This window comes from Solea senegalensis, linkage group LG5 (genome assembly GCF_019176455.1).
Source record: "Solea senegalensis isolate Sse05_10M linkage group LG5, IFAPA_SoseM_1, whole genome shotgun sequence".
NCBI lineage: Eukaryota > Metazoa > Chordata > Actinopteri > Pleuronectiformes > Soleidae > Solea > Solea senegalensis.
In genome coordinates, this window is record NC_058025.1 from 15,706,734 (window position 1) to 15,724,195 (window position 17,462).

General features: G+C 40.4%; 1 protein-coding gene across 5 annotated transcripts in view; it reads right to left on the reverse strand.

Annotated features, from left to right (window-relative positions):
• Positions 1-17,462, reverse strand: part of LOC122769928 (calsenilin-like) — a 44,053-nt gene that overhangs the window by 8,576 nt on the left and 18,015 nt on the right. For 2 of the 5 annotated variants that reach the window (XM_044026831.1, XM_044026830.1), the window contains exon 3: positions 11,399-11,573. In XM_044026831.1, coding sequence (XP_043882766.1) covers positions 11,399-11,573 — 175 coding nt within the window. Of the gene's footprint in view, positions 1-405; positions 2,618-7,440; positions 8,216-11,398; positions 11,574-17,462 lie in introns of those variants that run through there. The other 3 variants (XM_044026834.1, XM_044026832.1, XM_044026833.1) reach the window with 3 other exon arrangements.

Genomic DNA, 17,462 nt, shown 5'->3' on the forward strand with positions numbered 1-17,462 from the left:
GATGTTCTCTGACCTGCTGCAGTTTCATTGTGAAATAAAATGATTTATGTTGTTTTAATTGTAATGGTTAAAATCTTGTGTCATGTTACAGCAGCGTGAGTCGTACTTTGAATCAATTAGTTCCTCCAAACCTTTGCTCATGCTCTCTATCTGTCACATGGGCCAATTCACAGACACACACTGTACAGTCAGAGTCCTTAAACACATAACTTTGCTCTTGCAAGCAACAAAGGATAGCTGTGTGGATGAACATCTGGTTGAAGCCAGGTCTAATCTCATGTGGTCCCAGGAGACACACCCAGGACACATGCTAATTGATCAGTGCACTTAGAACTGATATTAAGTACATAGATTATAGTAGCATGTACCTGTTAGCCAGTAGAGGGGCCTCAAGTGGGCCCTTACCTTCAAACGAGGACATGGGCTCCAAAATGCCAAACTGCTTGAGAACTGCCATGAAAAGGATGATGACCACTCCGATGGCAAACAGCTCCATGCCCTGGATCCCCATGACTGCAGAACAGGTGGAAGCCCACTTTGGGCCAAGTCTTCACGAGATGATGGGAAACCTGGGCCGGCCTGAGCAGTGCTGGGCCAGGCCAGTCAATAACAAGCGTTTTTCAACAGGGGATGAAACAAGATGTGTCAGCGATCAGTCTGCTTGGTGAGTGACTGCATGGGTTTGTTTCCAGGCCCAGGGTGAAGCATGAGAATCAGGCCAGTGAGATGGATGAAGGCTGCGTTAATGTCAACACTGATGCTGAAGTGGAAAATATGTGGAAGTCGACATATATGGAAAACTGTCTTCTCTGGACCCATGAGGGAAAGTGGGGGTTGTGTCCCGAGCCATTTATTACAATGCATTAAAGGAGACGTTTAGAGTCACTTTCCAAACTTTCCTCCTGCACACACACTCAGGAGCTCAGACTGGCCAAGACACAAGTTACATCTCATCCTCTTAATCCAAACAGCTATTATGACTCCTCGCCTCATAGTTTATGCTCATAAATCACATCTTGGTTTTAAATACAAAATGTCATCGGGGTAAAGCAAATAATTCGGCAAAGCCTTGATGCCCATTTTCATATTTTTCCTCACATTAGGTGGGAGAGGCATCAGGTCTTCTCATTTTCCATGTCTTCAAATTGCAAAACATTATGTGAGCCAACCACACAAGTCATTTGTGAAACCTCAGCTCGAAAAAGACAAAATAAAGATACTGTTTATCTGCAAACTGAGGAAAACTTGGCTATCTAGTCTGTCTTAATATCTACAATATGAATCAGTATAACAATAATAAAGATTTAGTGATCATCTGAAACATCCATCTGTCAAGATAAACAAAGCAGGTTTTCATGCCAAGTGAAAAGCAAGTCATCTAAAATCTACTGTTCATATAATCAAAAAAATAAAATTACTTATTGGACTTTTGATGCTTCAAATCAGCCAAATGACCCATTTCTATCAGTCAGTAATCCTTTGGTCCACCAAACCTTTCAGGGCAGACTTAGTTATGCTCAAGTTGTTTCCTTGCCGAATACAGACCCCTTCACTGTTTGTCCAAGTCCAGGTCCAGATATGGACGAGTGTGGCCCAGTAGAAAATGCACTTAGAGCAGCAACAACAGCGGAAGCAGCAGTGTCCAGGGAGGGAAATCCTGAGAAAGTGAGAGGAGCTGCGGGGAATGAAACCTCCTCCCCCTGAATCTACCTCCTCCACATATACTTCTCCATCAATCCCTGAATTTATCTGTTGCGGCTTCGAGTTGCAACTTTTACTCCCTTCACTCACTCCGTCCGCATTGAACCACCTGAGGTTTAAAAACAAAGTGCGCTGTCAAACTGAAACCTTCCACCCATCTTGATCTTCTTTTGGGCTCTCCTTAATCCACCACACTCCTCCTTTTTCTTCGTCTGTCCATCTGATTTGCTTTTGCACCCGGAGCTTGCCACCTCCTCCTCCTCTTTCTTCTCCTCCCTTCATCCCTTCCGTCATTCCATAACTTTGGCCGACCACAGACTTTCTCTCCCCCTCTGCTCAGCTTTCTCTCTCCACAACAAACTGCGACCTTCTTTCACGACCACGTCCACCGCATTGTCTCTTTGTCTCTTCCCTCTGCATCCAGGGATGGGTTAACTCAAAATATGTTCCTTTTATTGTTACTAAAACATTAAAAAAAATATCTGTAATTTCTCCACAGAGATAGAGACATGTATATGGACCGCCCCCTTTTACAACATTAGAAGGAGAATCCCAGACTAAGAGACAGTTTTGTGTCCTGTCGTTTCTTATCCCATGATCACATCTTCTACAGTTGTTTTGTATTTTTAAAAGTTACACTCTTTCCTTTTTATGCAGTTGTTCTACATTGCTCATATTTGTGTTAAATGTAGACCGTGTAGAAGTCATTGTACCTTATTTCAGGGTTCTAGATTGCGTCTCAGTATGTATGTAATGCATCCTGATTTTCTTCCGTGTTTTGCTTCATATTTCGTCTTTTGTGGTTGTTTAAGTGTGATCGTCTGAAATGTTGCATCAAACAAGTTGCCGTATCCGGGCCTTGGACTTGCACTTAGTGATCCATCCATGATTCTACCAAGCTTCGGGGAATATGTGTCAGTTTGCCACAGATGACATGGAAAATTCTAAGTGTGTACAGATCGAGAGAAAGTGTGGTGTGGTTTTAGTGTAACTGATGACTCTGCACTTGCTAATGCATCTAGATAAGAGGAGAATGATTGTGTGTGTGTGTGTACCTGGTATTCCTTATGTTGTGGGGACCTACATCTGTTTACACAGTCACAGTATGGGGACTTGTCTTCCTAAAATCAAGTCCCATAAGGTAAATTACTAATTTAGGCTGAGGTTAGGTTAAGGTTAAGATTAAGGTTAGGAATAATGCAGTGTTTAGACTGTCCTCTGAAGTCATGGAAACCAGTGTGTGTGTGTGTGTGTGTGTGTGTGTGTGTGTGTGTGTGTGTGTGTGTGTGCATGCATGTGCACCTTGACTCTGTTGGAGATAGGAGACATAAATGGGAGGCCAGCATGAGAGAGATCAATATCTTATGTGGTGACAGCACTGGAGCAAACCCCATTGTCTCCTCTTTCTTTTAAAGAAAAAAACAAAGTAAAAAAGAACCAAAAATAAATTGTCTACTGTTGGATCAGTCACCCTAAAGTTTAAATCTGCATTTCAGTTTCCACTTTGTGGTGGAGAGCGGATCAAGTGACTGGTATTCACTCACTCATCACACACAACATGCCATGCCTGTACAGTAGGTACCTCTGTGCTTTACTTCAGTAATGTGCATTAGAGGGTTTTTTTTTTCTCTTTGATGCTTTAGTGTAGTGAGCTGGTGTGGTCCGTGTGTGTGTGTGCGTGTGCGTGTGTGTGTGTGTGTAAGCCATTAGGACACTAACAGGTTTTTAAAAGGTATACTTGATGCTGCCTGCTGACACAACAGTCAGTAATTGGGGGAGAGGACCCAGACTGTTTTCTCACAGTCAGACACATCAGCAAACATCACCTCGATCTTCACCACAGTCAAAGGAAGAGGACGTAAGTGTAAAAGTCAAGACGATTAAAACCTCTCGAATGTTGTAAAATCATGTAATGACTATTTTCACATGTATATATTTATATTAAGTGTTTTACCGTTCGCTGAATTGGTGAAATTCAAAATGTGTTATTAGAAATGCATGTTAGCAGAATCACAGTGATCTAAGTAAGTATTTAAGTTGTGAAGAACTGCAGTGTGGCTTATGGTTGTAGGATCAAATACTAGTACTTTAAATACAGATGATTAAGGTTCCAACTGATTACACATAACATGACATTGTTATTATATCAAAATATGCAACACGTCTGAGCTCTTGTCCCACTATGTGATGTGGTGAAATAGTGAATGATGTGATGACAGATGATAATGTGGAGGTAAAATCATGCCAATTCCTACCTGAGCGATGGTACCTGGCTGCACTGTGGCCGCAGTGAGAGAGGCAACTGGGCCGAGAGAGGCGCCTCCTGGCCTCCACAGAGAGAGCGGCCATCACAGCTCCCATTATGCAGATGGACTACGACCAACACCACAACAACACCAACAACAACACGGCTCCTAACAAGCTGCACCGAGATACTTTCGACCATGCAAGAGATCCAGGGAGGTCTAACAAGACGAGATGCAAACTTAAAAAGACTAAATGTTGAGGCTCAGTCATGCAGATCAATGCTAAATGAATGATTTAAATGATGCTATGATTCCTGGCACTATAAATCTGAGATCAGGGTTAGAAACAGGAGCTGTTTGAAAGACGGAATCTCACGTACTGACAAAAGCAAAGGTTTGTCACTGTGGTGTCAGGTGAGAGTGTGTGTGCGTGCGCACGTGCTTTTGTCAAAGGCCACATTTGTAAATCTGTTTGAGATTTTTTTTGACACCACGTCACAGTAAGAGAGATGAAAAAGGAGGAAGAGCACAAATAGGCCTGAAGAGGATCTGACCTTTCACATCACACACACATGCCACACCTCCACATTTGTTTTTCTGTCTGTCTGTCTGACTCCCTTCCTCTTGTCAGGGTCATGTCATGTCTCTCTTTCTTGAACTTTGTCTTTCACACCTAGTCCTGTATGACTATGATTGATTCTAGAAACCCCTCCATTATTTCACTTGAGACAATCACATAATAACAAATTCATTTTGGGGAAATGTTTACGTTATGGCGCTCCAGTTTGCTTTTTTCCACTAAAATACACTCAGCAAAAAAATAAACATTTTAATAGTCAGTATTAGTCATCCAGGTGAGACATAAAGAGGCATGATTATTGCACAGGTGTGCAATGGATTATTGTAGTAAAGGATTTTAACAAGATGTCAATCAAAAACTTGAGAGAAATAAATCTTCTGTTTGCATATTAGAAATATTATTGTCAAAATACAAGAAAAATATAATTCTCATCACATGGCAGTGTAATCACAATCACACGGTCTTAAAAAAACTTTAAGGTGCAAAAAACTAAATAAATCACAAAATATGATGAAAAATGTTAGATCATTGTGTTGCATATCATACATCCAGTAACACTTTCTTTTTATTCCTCAAACGTTTCCGTCTGTAAATACTTCATTTATGATTGCTGTTTTGCTATTGCTGATTTATGAAAAGAAAATAAGTTGGTTGGCATAACTGCCATTAAACTAATGCATTGTCAGAACGGCAGCAGGTACACAGTGATGCTCTAGTTTGCTGAAAGTTGGTTGAATTCTCTACTACTGCAACCGTTAATGTCAATTAACTAAATGATCAGTGACTTCCATCCTCTTGAATATGAACATTTTCTCATTATCTTCCTGTTGTTTAATTCCAGAAAATACATTATTATTTATTCCACAATATTCTTTTTTCCTCTGTAGGCAAGTATTATTCCCCTCTGACCACTAGAGGGCACTGTGCACTAAGCAATATAGCAGGGCTCGCGTTCATTCACGAGTACTATGCACGTGGGAAGACAAAGAAATGAAACATGAGAAAATGGATCAAATGGTAGATATTCTGCGGTTTGTCACATCCTCACTGTCTGTGTTTCACAGAGAATACTTGATTAATAGTAAGAAAAGCTGCAAAGAAATATTCGATTGCAAGAAGTGAAGCCTTTTATCCCTGTGAGTGTCTGGTCTGTACACACAGAGCAGTGAGCTGAGAAAACGGCGAGCCACAGGACTGAAACCTCTGATTATTTCTTCACATTACATCCACACTCCATATCTTTTTAATGCCTGCTCCAGGGACTTAGGATAAAAACTGAAGATGGAAACTTGCAACGTGTTGACACAAACTGCCCTCTCTAAATTCATCTTTAATTAGCTCCCTCTTTGCCATCACTGCAGAACTTTAACACTGGTCTTTCAGCTTTTTCTCCACTCACCCACTCAACTGCTGAAGGTGTTCCAGTTCAATGCAAACACGTAACTTCCACAAGTGAAAATCTCCTCAGCCACACAAGTTCAAAGCCCTCACACCCTTGGCTGTGTAATTAAAACAGGGACCTTTCTCCTCTCCCTTTGCCCAAGTTGGGTTTTTAATCATCTCGTTTCTCTTTCCAACATCCAAACATGTCTGAACATGTGTTTCTCACGTCCAAGGGCAGAATGTTCATTTATATTATTTTATTATTTTATTATTTATTAAAAATGATAGAGAATTTAAGAATTTGTTTGTAAGAGAGAAAGGTCTAAAAGGGCCATTGAAATCTACACATTATCAAATGTGGCCCTCATTAAAAAAATCTGAACACCAGAATCAAACTGGGAGCATTCAAAGTGGAGCATGATGTAGAGTCTGAACAAAGCAGGAAGCAACAGAGGACAGTTCTACCTGTGCAGAGAACATTCATCATCATCATCATCATCAGGTCCTATCTTTTCCGAGGACAAGTTAACACTCCACCCTGAGGTGTCCTGAGGTGTCTATATTGGACAGGATAAGTCAGTGAAGACAGATGAGGGAAGGACATCGTGCTGATTCAGCTGACGATGGTCTGATGAAACAATGTGTTGGATGATAGGAGGAGGACAGAGGATAGACATCTAATACTGTATGTCTAATCAATGATGAGCGGAAAGGACAAACCGACTAAGAAGGACGGACCAGTGAAAAGAATAAAGCAATACAAATACACAACAATAATAGTAATAAATAAACCAGAAAATGAACAAAATCTCTTTTACTTCAAAAATGATAGAATATCAAACGTTTGATAGAAACATTTGCCAAAGCACATATTATGGAAGCTGGTACGATTTAAGAATAATAATCTAAGATAAAACAAGACATGTTCTAACATTCACCTTGATATAAAAATGCATGTTATTTTGGCTGACTAAATACTCAAGATAAATGATCATTTGACTTCTTTAGCCTCAAAATATTAGACATAGAAAATCTGACAGGTTTGGAGGGGAGATGATTTACATGTCTATCCAGCTTTTTATTACCGTATACTTCTTCTCCTTTCAGGGCCAGCAGCAACTCTTCCAGCCATAAGCCAACTTTATTAGGTCACTTATTTGATGAAGCAAAGCAACGCATTAATGTAGTGGAGTAACAAGTAAAATATTTCCCCTGAAATGTAAGTTATGACACAAATAAATACACAATATATTAGTACAGGTATCTCTACAATATATATTAAATAAATGTAATTTACAGCAGTGATTCAGTAACAATACACCCCAAATACAAGAAATGATATGTATGACGACAAATACAGTTGCCTTTCTCTTTCTCAGCACAATATTGTAAGGACTGGGCCCTACAATAATTTTGTGCTATAAAAACAAATGAATTGGATTTTATTGAAACTGTTTGTTAAATATAAAATGTCTAAAGGAAGGAGAAAAATGTTTTTCAAGTCGAGACAGAATAAAAAAAAGGAAATACCTTGAACAAGCGTCCCAGTGATGAAGCCAAAGAAGCAGCGCAGCAGCTTGGCCATCTCCCTTTCACACTCTGCCTTGCATGTATTCATCATATAACCTTTGACCACCAGCACCATACAGCGTGAAAAACCACAGAGAAATATAGCGTCTCAGGACAAGTCCGGTCCAAAAGGCCCACAAAGGTGAGAGGATTAATCAGGAGGGGCTGGCTGAGGCACCAACAAACTGTTCAACTTCTTTTGAATTTGCTGTGTCCAGGCGCCTGTGTCCCTTCAGACAACACACAAACCTGGTGTTCCAGTTTGTTTACAGGTGATGTTCCCTCCCACCTTTTCTTCTTCTCTCCTGTTTCATTTGATTCTCCCTCCTCTACCCTTGTCGCCTCAGAGGACGGAGGTGAACTGAATCTCTCTGGTCGCTGGTGTTGTTTCATATGACCAAACCTGCCAAACCACAACTCACTACAGAGACGCACAACAACACTCCTCCTGTTTCAACCTTCACCAGGCCGCCATGCTGCATGCTCGTCCTCTGAAGTTCAGCTCACCACCTCCATCACACAGAAGTCATGCAGATATGAGTCGCAGGAGTATTTGACAGCTCAGTGAGGTAATCTCACTGCTCCACTTCCCTTCTTTGTCTGGCTTCCATATCGCCTCCTTCCTCATATTACACTTTTCATAATACAGTCACACATATCTCCTTTTCTGCTATTATATGGCCTTATTATTTCTCTGTGTTATGTTCTAATATCACATGAAAATTATTTTACACCTTTCAGTCACACAAGAGAAAATTAACTATAACATCATCCATCCATCCATCCATTCTCTACCACTTTATCCTCCACATAAGTGTCGTGGGAGGTGCCAATCTCAGCTGATATAGGGCGATAGGCGGGGTACACGCCATATAGGGACAAACAACCACTCTCACACCTATGGTCAATTTAGAGTGTTAAGAAATATTTACAGGTTTCAGTTTGTCAAGTGTAAAGCCTGGCTCTCTTTTTTTTACAGGTCTTTGGACTGCTGTTGACCTCACATGCTCTCACACAAACAGAATCAGGATTGTAGCCAGCGCTTTCAAAAGTTTGGAGATAAAAATATTAAGTTATGGAGATAATATCTCCCAAACAAATCCCCATCTCCCACAGAAATGTAAGATTACATCCAATCTGCTACTACTGTGATGATTATGTGTTTTTTTTCATGTACTCGTTGAATTATATTTTTGTTACAAAAATTCTGGTGTGGGGATTAAAAATAAACAAATACTTTCCTTTTTTCTTTATTAAACATCAAGATTGCCAGACAAAACAGAGGGGAAATTATTAATCCATCAGCTAACAATAAAACTGATGAATGACTTGATTATAAAAACTATAATTGCACAACAGGTCAGATTATCATCAGTGTGCTCCCTGACCTGCAGAGCAAGCATATTTCATTCTCCACAGGCTTCAGCTGCAGTTCTGCTCATCCATAAAGTGAACCAGAGCAGCTCTGTCAAGACAAATATCATCACCACCATCCCGCCTCTCTGACTGACACGCGTCTCCTTATCTTTCTGTGCTTCCCATATTTTCAGCCTTGGGTCATGTTTAAAGTGGAGCTCAGTAACAAAGCTGAGTCTCTACTCGCTTCATTCAGCATCGCTGAGATGAGATAGCTCCTAATCTCACCCTGCTTCTCTTTCTTTTTCAATGACTGTTTTTCCTCCTAACTGTACTTAAGTATCAACTGCAAAAAAAAGCGTGAGGATGATCTGCACCTGTTAAAGACTGATCATGTCAGGAAAAGTTCAAATTGAGATTTTTTTTTTCCAAGTCGAAGTTCAATTAAGTATTCATGTGTATATTTACAATGTGTTGGAGCATTATCACAACAACATCACAACATTACCTTCTCTACATTCTATTGTAAGGGTGAGAACTGAACGATAAAACGACACCGATTAATTGTTCAGCCCTATAACCATCAACAGTGTTCCAACAAGTTTCCTGTTGCTTCTAAACTGTCAGCAACTATTAGACTTGTGTAATACCTACAAACAAAGGACTGAGTAGATTTAATTGTGGTACAAGAAAATTTCAAGCACATGAAAATTGATTGAAAAACAAGAGATGTTTCTCAGCATCTCCACAACGTTCAGACCAATTATCTGAGTAGTGGGCAACAATGATTTTGGTCAAATAATTTAAACTTGTAAAACCTTCAACAGTTTGCTGTTGTCACCACATGGGGCTGCCAGAGAACAAAACTGCCTGTGAAACACTGAAGGGAGAAAAAAGAATACAGTGCTCCTACAGTACTAGAGCCAAGGGACAAGAAGGACGGTCACCTGATGCAAAGTGTGCATGTATGATAATTATCTAATCGCTGCCACCCATCTGCTCACCCACTCCTGAGACCACAACACCCCAGTTCTCCAAAGTCTGCACCGGCCAACAATTCTTCTTCTTCTTCTTCCACAGTGGATCTTTTGCCTCCATCCATATTTTCTCATGATTATGACCTCACTATGTAGGAAGTAGTTACAGATCCCACATAAGATACCTGTTTTCATGTTTCCCTGCAGGAAAAAAGATAAATTTTGCACAGTCACACCTGGACCACTGGGTGGAGCATTGACACAGTCAATGAACGAGACCAGTTCAGGTCAACACGTTGGATTGCTTCAAACCTTTAGAAAGCCCTATGAACCAGTTTCCATTACAACATTGACTGATAAGAGAATAAGAGAGAATTTAAATAGAAATGATACTACGTCACACTACAGCACATATTTAGCTCTAGTTTCACTCGCTACAAACAATGTCTGTGACGTATGAGAGAAAATGCTAAAGGAAATCTTTACATCTGTGCTCCAGAGGTTTTACCTATGTAACATGTGTGTGTGTGTATGACTTATCCTGCATTATTTCAAATGCAGGATATTTCTTCAGAAACGTGAAGAAATAGGTTTATGAGGCGCTGCAGTGCATCAAAGGTGCAAATGAATGTACTTTTCTTTGCTAAGCCTTCTGCACAGCTTCAATTTCTATTTTCAACATAAAGTCCTGTGATAACAGATGAGATGAGAGTAGATCAAACATCATGTGTAGTAAAGTGTACTGTCATGTAATGCATGGATGTTCTTCCACACATTAAACACAAGGTTGATTACGCACTCTTTCCACCCAAACCCCAGTTCCATTTCACAGAGCTGTATCCTGTTTTTTTTTTTACTAAAATATTAAAAAGTCAGAGTGCTTCTCTCCTTTTCTTTAAACGATGGTATATGAAAGTATGCTCAACAGCAACCTCAAGCAATTAAAATGGTTACTGGAGTCCCACTTCAAAACTTTGGAGCCTGTGGGCTGCCACTCACACAAACTTTTACCCGGCATTACACTGTGTCCATGCACATACACATAAATAACTGTCTCACCATGTATTTATTTATAAATGCAATGCAAATTAACATTTATTTTGTGAATATACTGGCTGCACCACTGATCTTAGTGAAGCCATGGTCATCCTGACTTAATATAATTCCTATCTTATATAAAGCCACTTTAAAAACTATCAACTGTACCAATATTTATGGACCAGTTGGAACTTGTTTTTTTGAAAAATGATGAGAGGCTGTTTTGGAGACGCAGAGGCGAAGGATATATATGTGGACTGCATCGCAGTACTCCAGCATGTCTGTGTAGAGAATATTAATGGTCTGTTGAGGTTGATAAATGAGCGTATTCAACTAAATGATCTCTGGGTACTTGACCCTGGGGTCAGCTGCCCAGCACAATGACTCAGTTGTACCCAGTGGGACCTCAAGAGGCAAGGAGAGGTCCAGCTGGTCAATTCACCGATCAATTCAAATACTGTTAATCACATTTCATTATGCATTTCATCACATCGTTAGTCTTGCCAGCACAAAGCACTCATTCCACATCAGACTCTCCTCCCGCTCACCTTTGTCCTGTGGCTGTGTGCTGGCAATGATCCATTTGACCAGGCAGCATTTCATCAGAGCTTTCCGGGAGAACCGTGGCTTCTGCCACTTTGCTGAATCCTTCACTCTTCCTGGTGCAGGCTCCACACCATTAGCGTCTCCCAGAAGGCTGCCATCGACCACCTTGCCATCTGCCTGTGTGTGGAGGACAGTGGAGGAGAAGAGAACTCAGGGTCAATATGGAAAGTAAACAAACAGGGATGAAATATGGTTGGAAAATATGAGCAGCCTCCGTTCTGGTGAGAGATTGTTAAAAGATAGTTCAGCTCAGTTTAGGTTTGTGGAAATGATGAGGTTTCATCACCAGAGGGTTGCTTCACCTTTAAAAAGCATACTTGAACTTCAGTGCAACAATCAGTCTTTTATAATGTGATCAGGCAGCTGTCATGACCCTAGGACGTTTACCTCTGATCCTAAATGAGTTTGAAGTTGTTGAATTTCTGTTCGGTTTTCTGTTGATTTCTTGTGAGATTGTGAAAATCAAAATGCATATAGTGAGAGAGGATAAAAACAAACAGTAAAACCATAGTACCTGTGGAACAGGAAGCTAAACTGAACGGATGATCCATCATAGACACGGAGCACAGAGACTACAATGGATGTACAAGGTAAGGCAGGGATAATTAATTGACGGGTGAAACACTTTTGGGTGGGGCAGACTATTACAAGTGGGGTAAATGAGACAAAGACAGAAAGTAACTCAAGTAAAACAGGACGCTGAGGCAAAGTACAGAAAACACATAAAGGACACGAACATACAGCAGAAATACTGATCAAAAGAAAACCAAATACACCCATTAAAAAAAGACTAAACTCAATAATCATTACCAGAGATAGAGGTCCTGGAATCATGACAACTGCGAGGAACAGACACACTTCACTTCACTGTCGTCTGTACACGTCCAGACCTTCTTAAATGCTGTGACACACTCTCAGGTCGTTACATGAAATGCTCGGCTGTACTGAGACTACTCAGCATCACAGTCAGATAACACTGCCATATTCATGATGGACACTTAAACAAGAGTCATTAGGAGATGGCATGTCCCCCCAGATCACTTAATGCCATCTGTTTCCCTAAGTAATAGAGAAAACACACACACACACACACACACTCATAATATCCCTCTGCATTGTATGTCTAGGGCTAAAATAGTTTAAGTGTGTGTGCGTTCTGACCTTTTCTGGCATAAACTCTGGACCAGAAGTCCTCATGGAGACCAATACCTGGTCTTAATGAGGCAGAACCTCATTTCAGGTTCAGGTTGTGTGTGTGTGTGTGTGTGTTGTGTGTGTAGCCCCAGTGTTGCCTCAGGCCTCTACTGTCCAGCAGAGATTCAGGGAAGGCTGCAGAGCTCACTCATTCATTTTCAGCTTCACAGTCTTCAGCTCCAGCTACTGTGAACTTAAGTAATGAATTAGACATTTTACATTTTTATTAGACTCTTCATGTGGTGCAGAGTAGCCTAGAGTGTAGGTGTTAACATGAGCTTGTTTGCAAAGGGTTCCAGCGATCGAAGAACATTATTGTGCATTTGATGTCTTGTTTTTTCACACCCTGTTAACTACACGTCCAATATTCAGTCTCTCTCAAATCACTCCTGAGGGAAACATCTAGGTTTTTACTTTGCATCTTCAGACAAAACAAAAATACCAAAGACAAATACAACAATCCAAAGGCTAATGCAACACACTCAAAAAAAAAAACAACAATACGTAGAAGTATCAGAATCAGCATGTATAAGACCTGGCTATTACGCACAAACAACAGAAGGGAGAGGAGATAAGGAGGTGGAAACTATTAGGAAGAGATGAGGAGAATTCACGAGGAAGGAAACAGAGAAGGGCTGAAAGTAAATAGGGAGAACACACACGAAAGAAGCAAAATTACAAAGTAAAACAGGAAGTAGAATAGGAAAAGATACACAAGTAAAGATACTACAAAGCCAAAGCTACAGCCGTAATCTGGACTCCAGACCTTTTACCTATAACATATCTAAGTATGTATAACTTATCCTTTTCAAATAAAGACAGAGGTTTACAGTATGTTTGTCTGCCACAGCTGCAGCTTTTCTTTGCTAAGCCTTCTGCACAGCTTAAATTTTTTTTTATTAACGTGCAAGAACATAAAGTCATGTAATAACAAACGAGATGGGAGTGGATTTAAAATGGCTGATCTACATGTGTTAAAGATGTGCATAATGCGTGGGTGTAGATCTACACAGTAAACACAAGGTTGTTGACACTATTTTACCTGCAAACGTCATGATGTTGTATGACAAGGATACAACACAACTGTATTTCTCCGTTAGTGCCTTTAGGGCCATCTCCCCTCCAAACAGAAAAAACGCACATTGCCAGTTTTTAAATCAAAAGGGAACTTAACATTTTTAATATGGGTATCTCAAATAGAGTTGAATACTGATTAAAGGATCATCAGGCAACTTCTGTGCCAGTTGCAGTTCCTGTTATAAAGACAGTATAAAGGTACTTTTCCTTAGAGCCCGTGTTGTGTTATAATAAGCACTCACATGCAAAAGAATGTCAGAAGAACGATATCCACGTTGTTCATTTTGGAGAGAAATTGAAGTCAAAATTTAAGGCCACTTGATTTAAGTAAAGCAGCATTAGGGTTTAAGTAAGTAAACATTGAGTAAGTTCCACAAATGAACCTGATAACAACATTGTGGATGCTTCAATTAATAATGGATCGATTTCACATGATGTTCATCAGTTTACTGCTGGAGTTACGATTTGTATATTTTCTTCTTGTCTTCATTTAAATCATCATTAAGTCATCGCTGCAGTAATAAAGTGTTAGAAACGCTTGGATGCCTTTGTCTGATTATGCACCCACACATCCTCAGTTGTTTTAGCCAATTAAATAATCATGTAGTCTTTTGTAGTCACTCAACATATGGTCGTGATATCTTTGGGTGAGGTTGGATTTCAAAGGGTTTGGCTCTCGTCCACTGACACTGAGTGGACACATGAAAAATACGAGCTATCTTTAGTCCTGGAGACAAATGAGATGACGTGATTATAGCTGTGATATAATGTGTTACATCAGCTTTTCAAGAAATCAGGGTGAATGTGAGGTGAGGTAAAACCTAATGTTAATGTTATGTTCAGTTACATTCTTAAATACATACCCTAATGAGTAATTAAAAGGCTGCTTTTTGTTCATTTTCATTCTCTGCTCAGATTCATCATTGTGTCTCTTACTATGCTCGACCATCCCCCTAAACTCATTCATATTTAGTGTTTATCCTCTTTCATCAGTCTTGATAAATTTGACATTTAAATTAGTTTTTTGCTGCAATATATTTGGCAATTTCTTTCCTTCTAATCTCGGCATCCTTCAGTTTATTTTATAGCAAACACCGGCTTAATCTGATTTGATCTTATTTAGCAAGAATGCTTTTTGTCACGGTCCCAACAAGCTCTTTTTAATCTGCTCCTGCTGGGCTTATGCAAAACACACACACACACGCGCACACACACACACACACACACAATACATGTGTACAGCGTACAGTGTGAGTAGGAAGATGAAAGCGGTGAACACAGAATAAACAGAGGCTCTGTTTACTCTGTCGGGGGGACAAGAATGCAAAGGATGAGAGAGCGAAAAAAAAAGAGAGATGAACACTGTTTGATCCCATGGGCGTCTGACCATGCAGAGCCTTTACTTCAAGACAGAAAGAGAGGAAATTAGAGCAGAGGGGAAAGGGTGTGAGGAGAACGGGGTCTACTCGAATTCCTGGAAGAACTGAAATCAATTAGCATAATGAATTGCGGCCTATCTGAGCAGAAGGGGAAAGGACGGCCAGGGTACAGAGGGCTGCAAGATAGAGGAGATGAAGATATGGAAGCACTTTGCTGGGCTGATGTACTTCCCACAAACACACAGGGTCAAACCTAACGACCAATGGAGAGAAAATATGGAAACTATTGTACTTTTACCAGTTATTTACAGATTAACAGTGGCAAAGCGGAGTCAAATGAATACAGATTAGAAAGGTGGAGGCACACATGTAGCAGTGGTGTTACCTGTACACTAAAACACACACTTTAGATTATAGATATCCTGACACGGGTTATTAATCCTAGTCTCTCACCTTTCTGTGTTAGATGTGGTCAGGGATTAGATCTACTTTTCATAAGTATGCTTCACTTTAAGCAGTGTCATGGTTTAACAAACTCTTAACAAACTCAACAAAGCCGCCATACTGTATGTTTCACCTTTTGAAGCAGAAGCTCTATACGCAAACACAGAAGAACGACTCTACCCACAAAAATTCACTGCATAAACCAACCAAGAACAGCCTAGTTAGTAACATCTTTATCTACGGGAACAGCATCAGCTGACAGGCAACTTGATGCACATCCTCTCTGGTATGTGAAGACCACTGTAGTTTCCTGACAGTACTTTGGAAAGGAGGAGGAGGAGGAGCGTACAGGAGTCTTTTGTTGCAATCGGTGGAGAACCTCCTATCTGACAGAACTTTGTCAGTGTGGTCTCTCGCCTTCAGCACTCTATGACTCTTTCTCAGTATGTCATGTTGTCAGTTCCTGACTTTTATTTTGTTAAAGTTCTTGGTTTCCTGTGTTCCTGTGTACTGTTTCCTGCTTCCTCTGTTTCAGGAGGATGGCTGGTTGGCGGAGCTTCTGAGCCACTCACCTGCAACTCATCTCCTCGTTAACTTCTGCTATTTTGGTTTCTGGATCCACAGTCGCTAGTGCGTCGCAACTACCCCGTGTGATAACGACAAGGTCAAATGACTTTGCAAAGCGTCCAGGTTTTTATCAATATTGGCTTCGACTGGCATTAGTGATCATGCAACACATGGGTGAACATGGACATTTCTTCTATGTCTGCTTATTTTCTGGCAGTGACACAAATCCTGACTTCATTTCCAGCACAATGTTACAGCAAGCATTCATTTGCCAGTCATTAGCATAGGTGTTAGTTATTTTTTTATGCGTAACATTTTTCATTTCATCTGACAGATATGTTGAACGACTGATTAAGGAAGGGATCTAAGTGAAAGATACAAAATCAAAACCACTATCACTTTGTTCCCGAACTCTAAAGTGTTGTTTTATTCGTTTTTGGCACATTACAGAGATTTTAGCAGCAAGGAGGAACAACCTGCGATTCCACTCCTTCAGACATGGAAACGAAGGTGGATGTGAAGGTTTTTTTTATTTTATTTTATCGTATTTCATCCGCATGGAACCAGTGTTGTGATTTGAGACCTGAAACAGTAATTTTTGCAAACAGGCCCCAGAGTGGGAAAATCTCTAAATGCCACCCTTGTGTTTTCGACAAGAACACGTTACATCTTTTTCTTGTGTTTGGAGATTATTTGGCGGTGTTGCCGACTACTCTCAATAAAAAGTAATTAAAGCCAGCCTGAAAGGGTACTAGATATCACAAGATCACTATTTTGAATGAACAATACAGCTCAGTGATTGTTCCACACACAGTCGGCTGCACTGCCACATCCACAGCTCGTTCTTGCCTCTGTGTGTGTGTGTGTGTGTCTATAGTCAGACTGACTCTCCACCCGCAGTAAATACAGCTAGATGAAGCTCACTCATGTGGCAGAACTAACTGGACATTTCCTTCTCGGAAAGTAGTTAAGATTAGGCCAGAAATTGGCCCGATACGTCGCTTGTTGCTTTAAAATGCTGCAAAATATAGCAACAGAGTCATTAATTTGGCAACGCGGTTGTTTGGTCAGTCCGCTTAATGAAAAGTTATTTTCTTTCTTTTATTTACTTTCCTTTCCCCTGGCTCGGTTCATTCTGTGTCTGTGATTGTGTTACAGCGCCTCTTTGTCCTGGCATATGTACTTATTTTCAGCAAATTGGAGAGTTTTGTGTGAATGAAGGCATTTCCTCAAATGATGCAGCGTTTATGGGAAACTTTTTCAAAACAAAGACAAAGATTGTTTGCGCTTCGTTCTGTTTCCGCGTGGAAGATGGCCCGAAGATGGATCATTTTGACACTGGAGG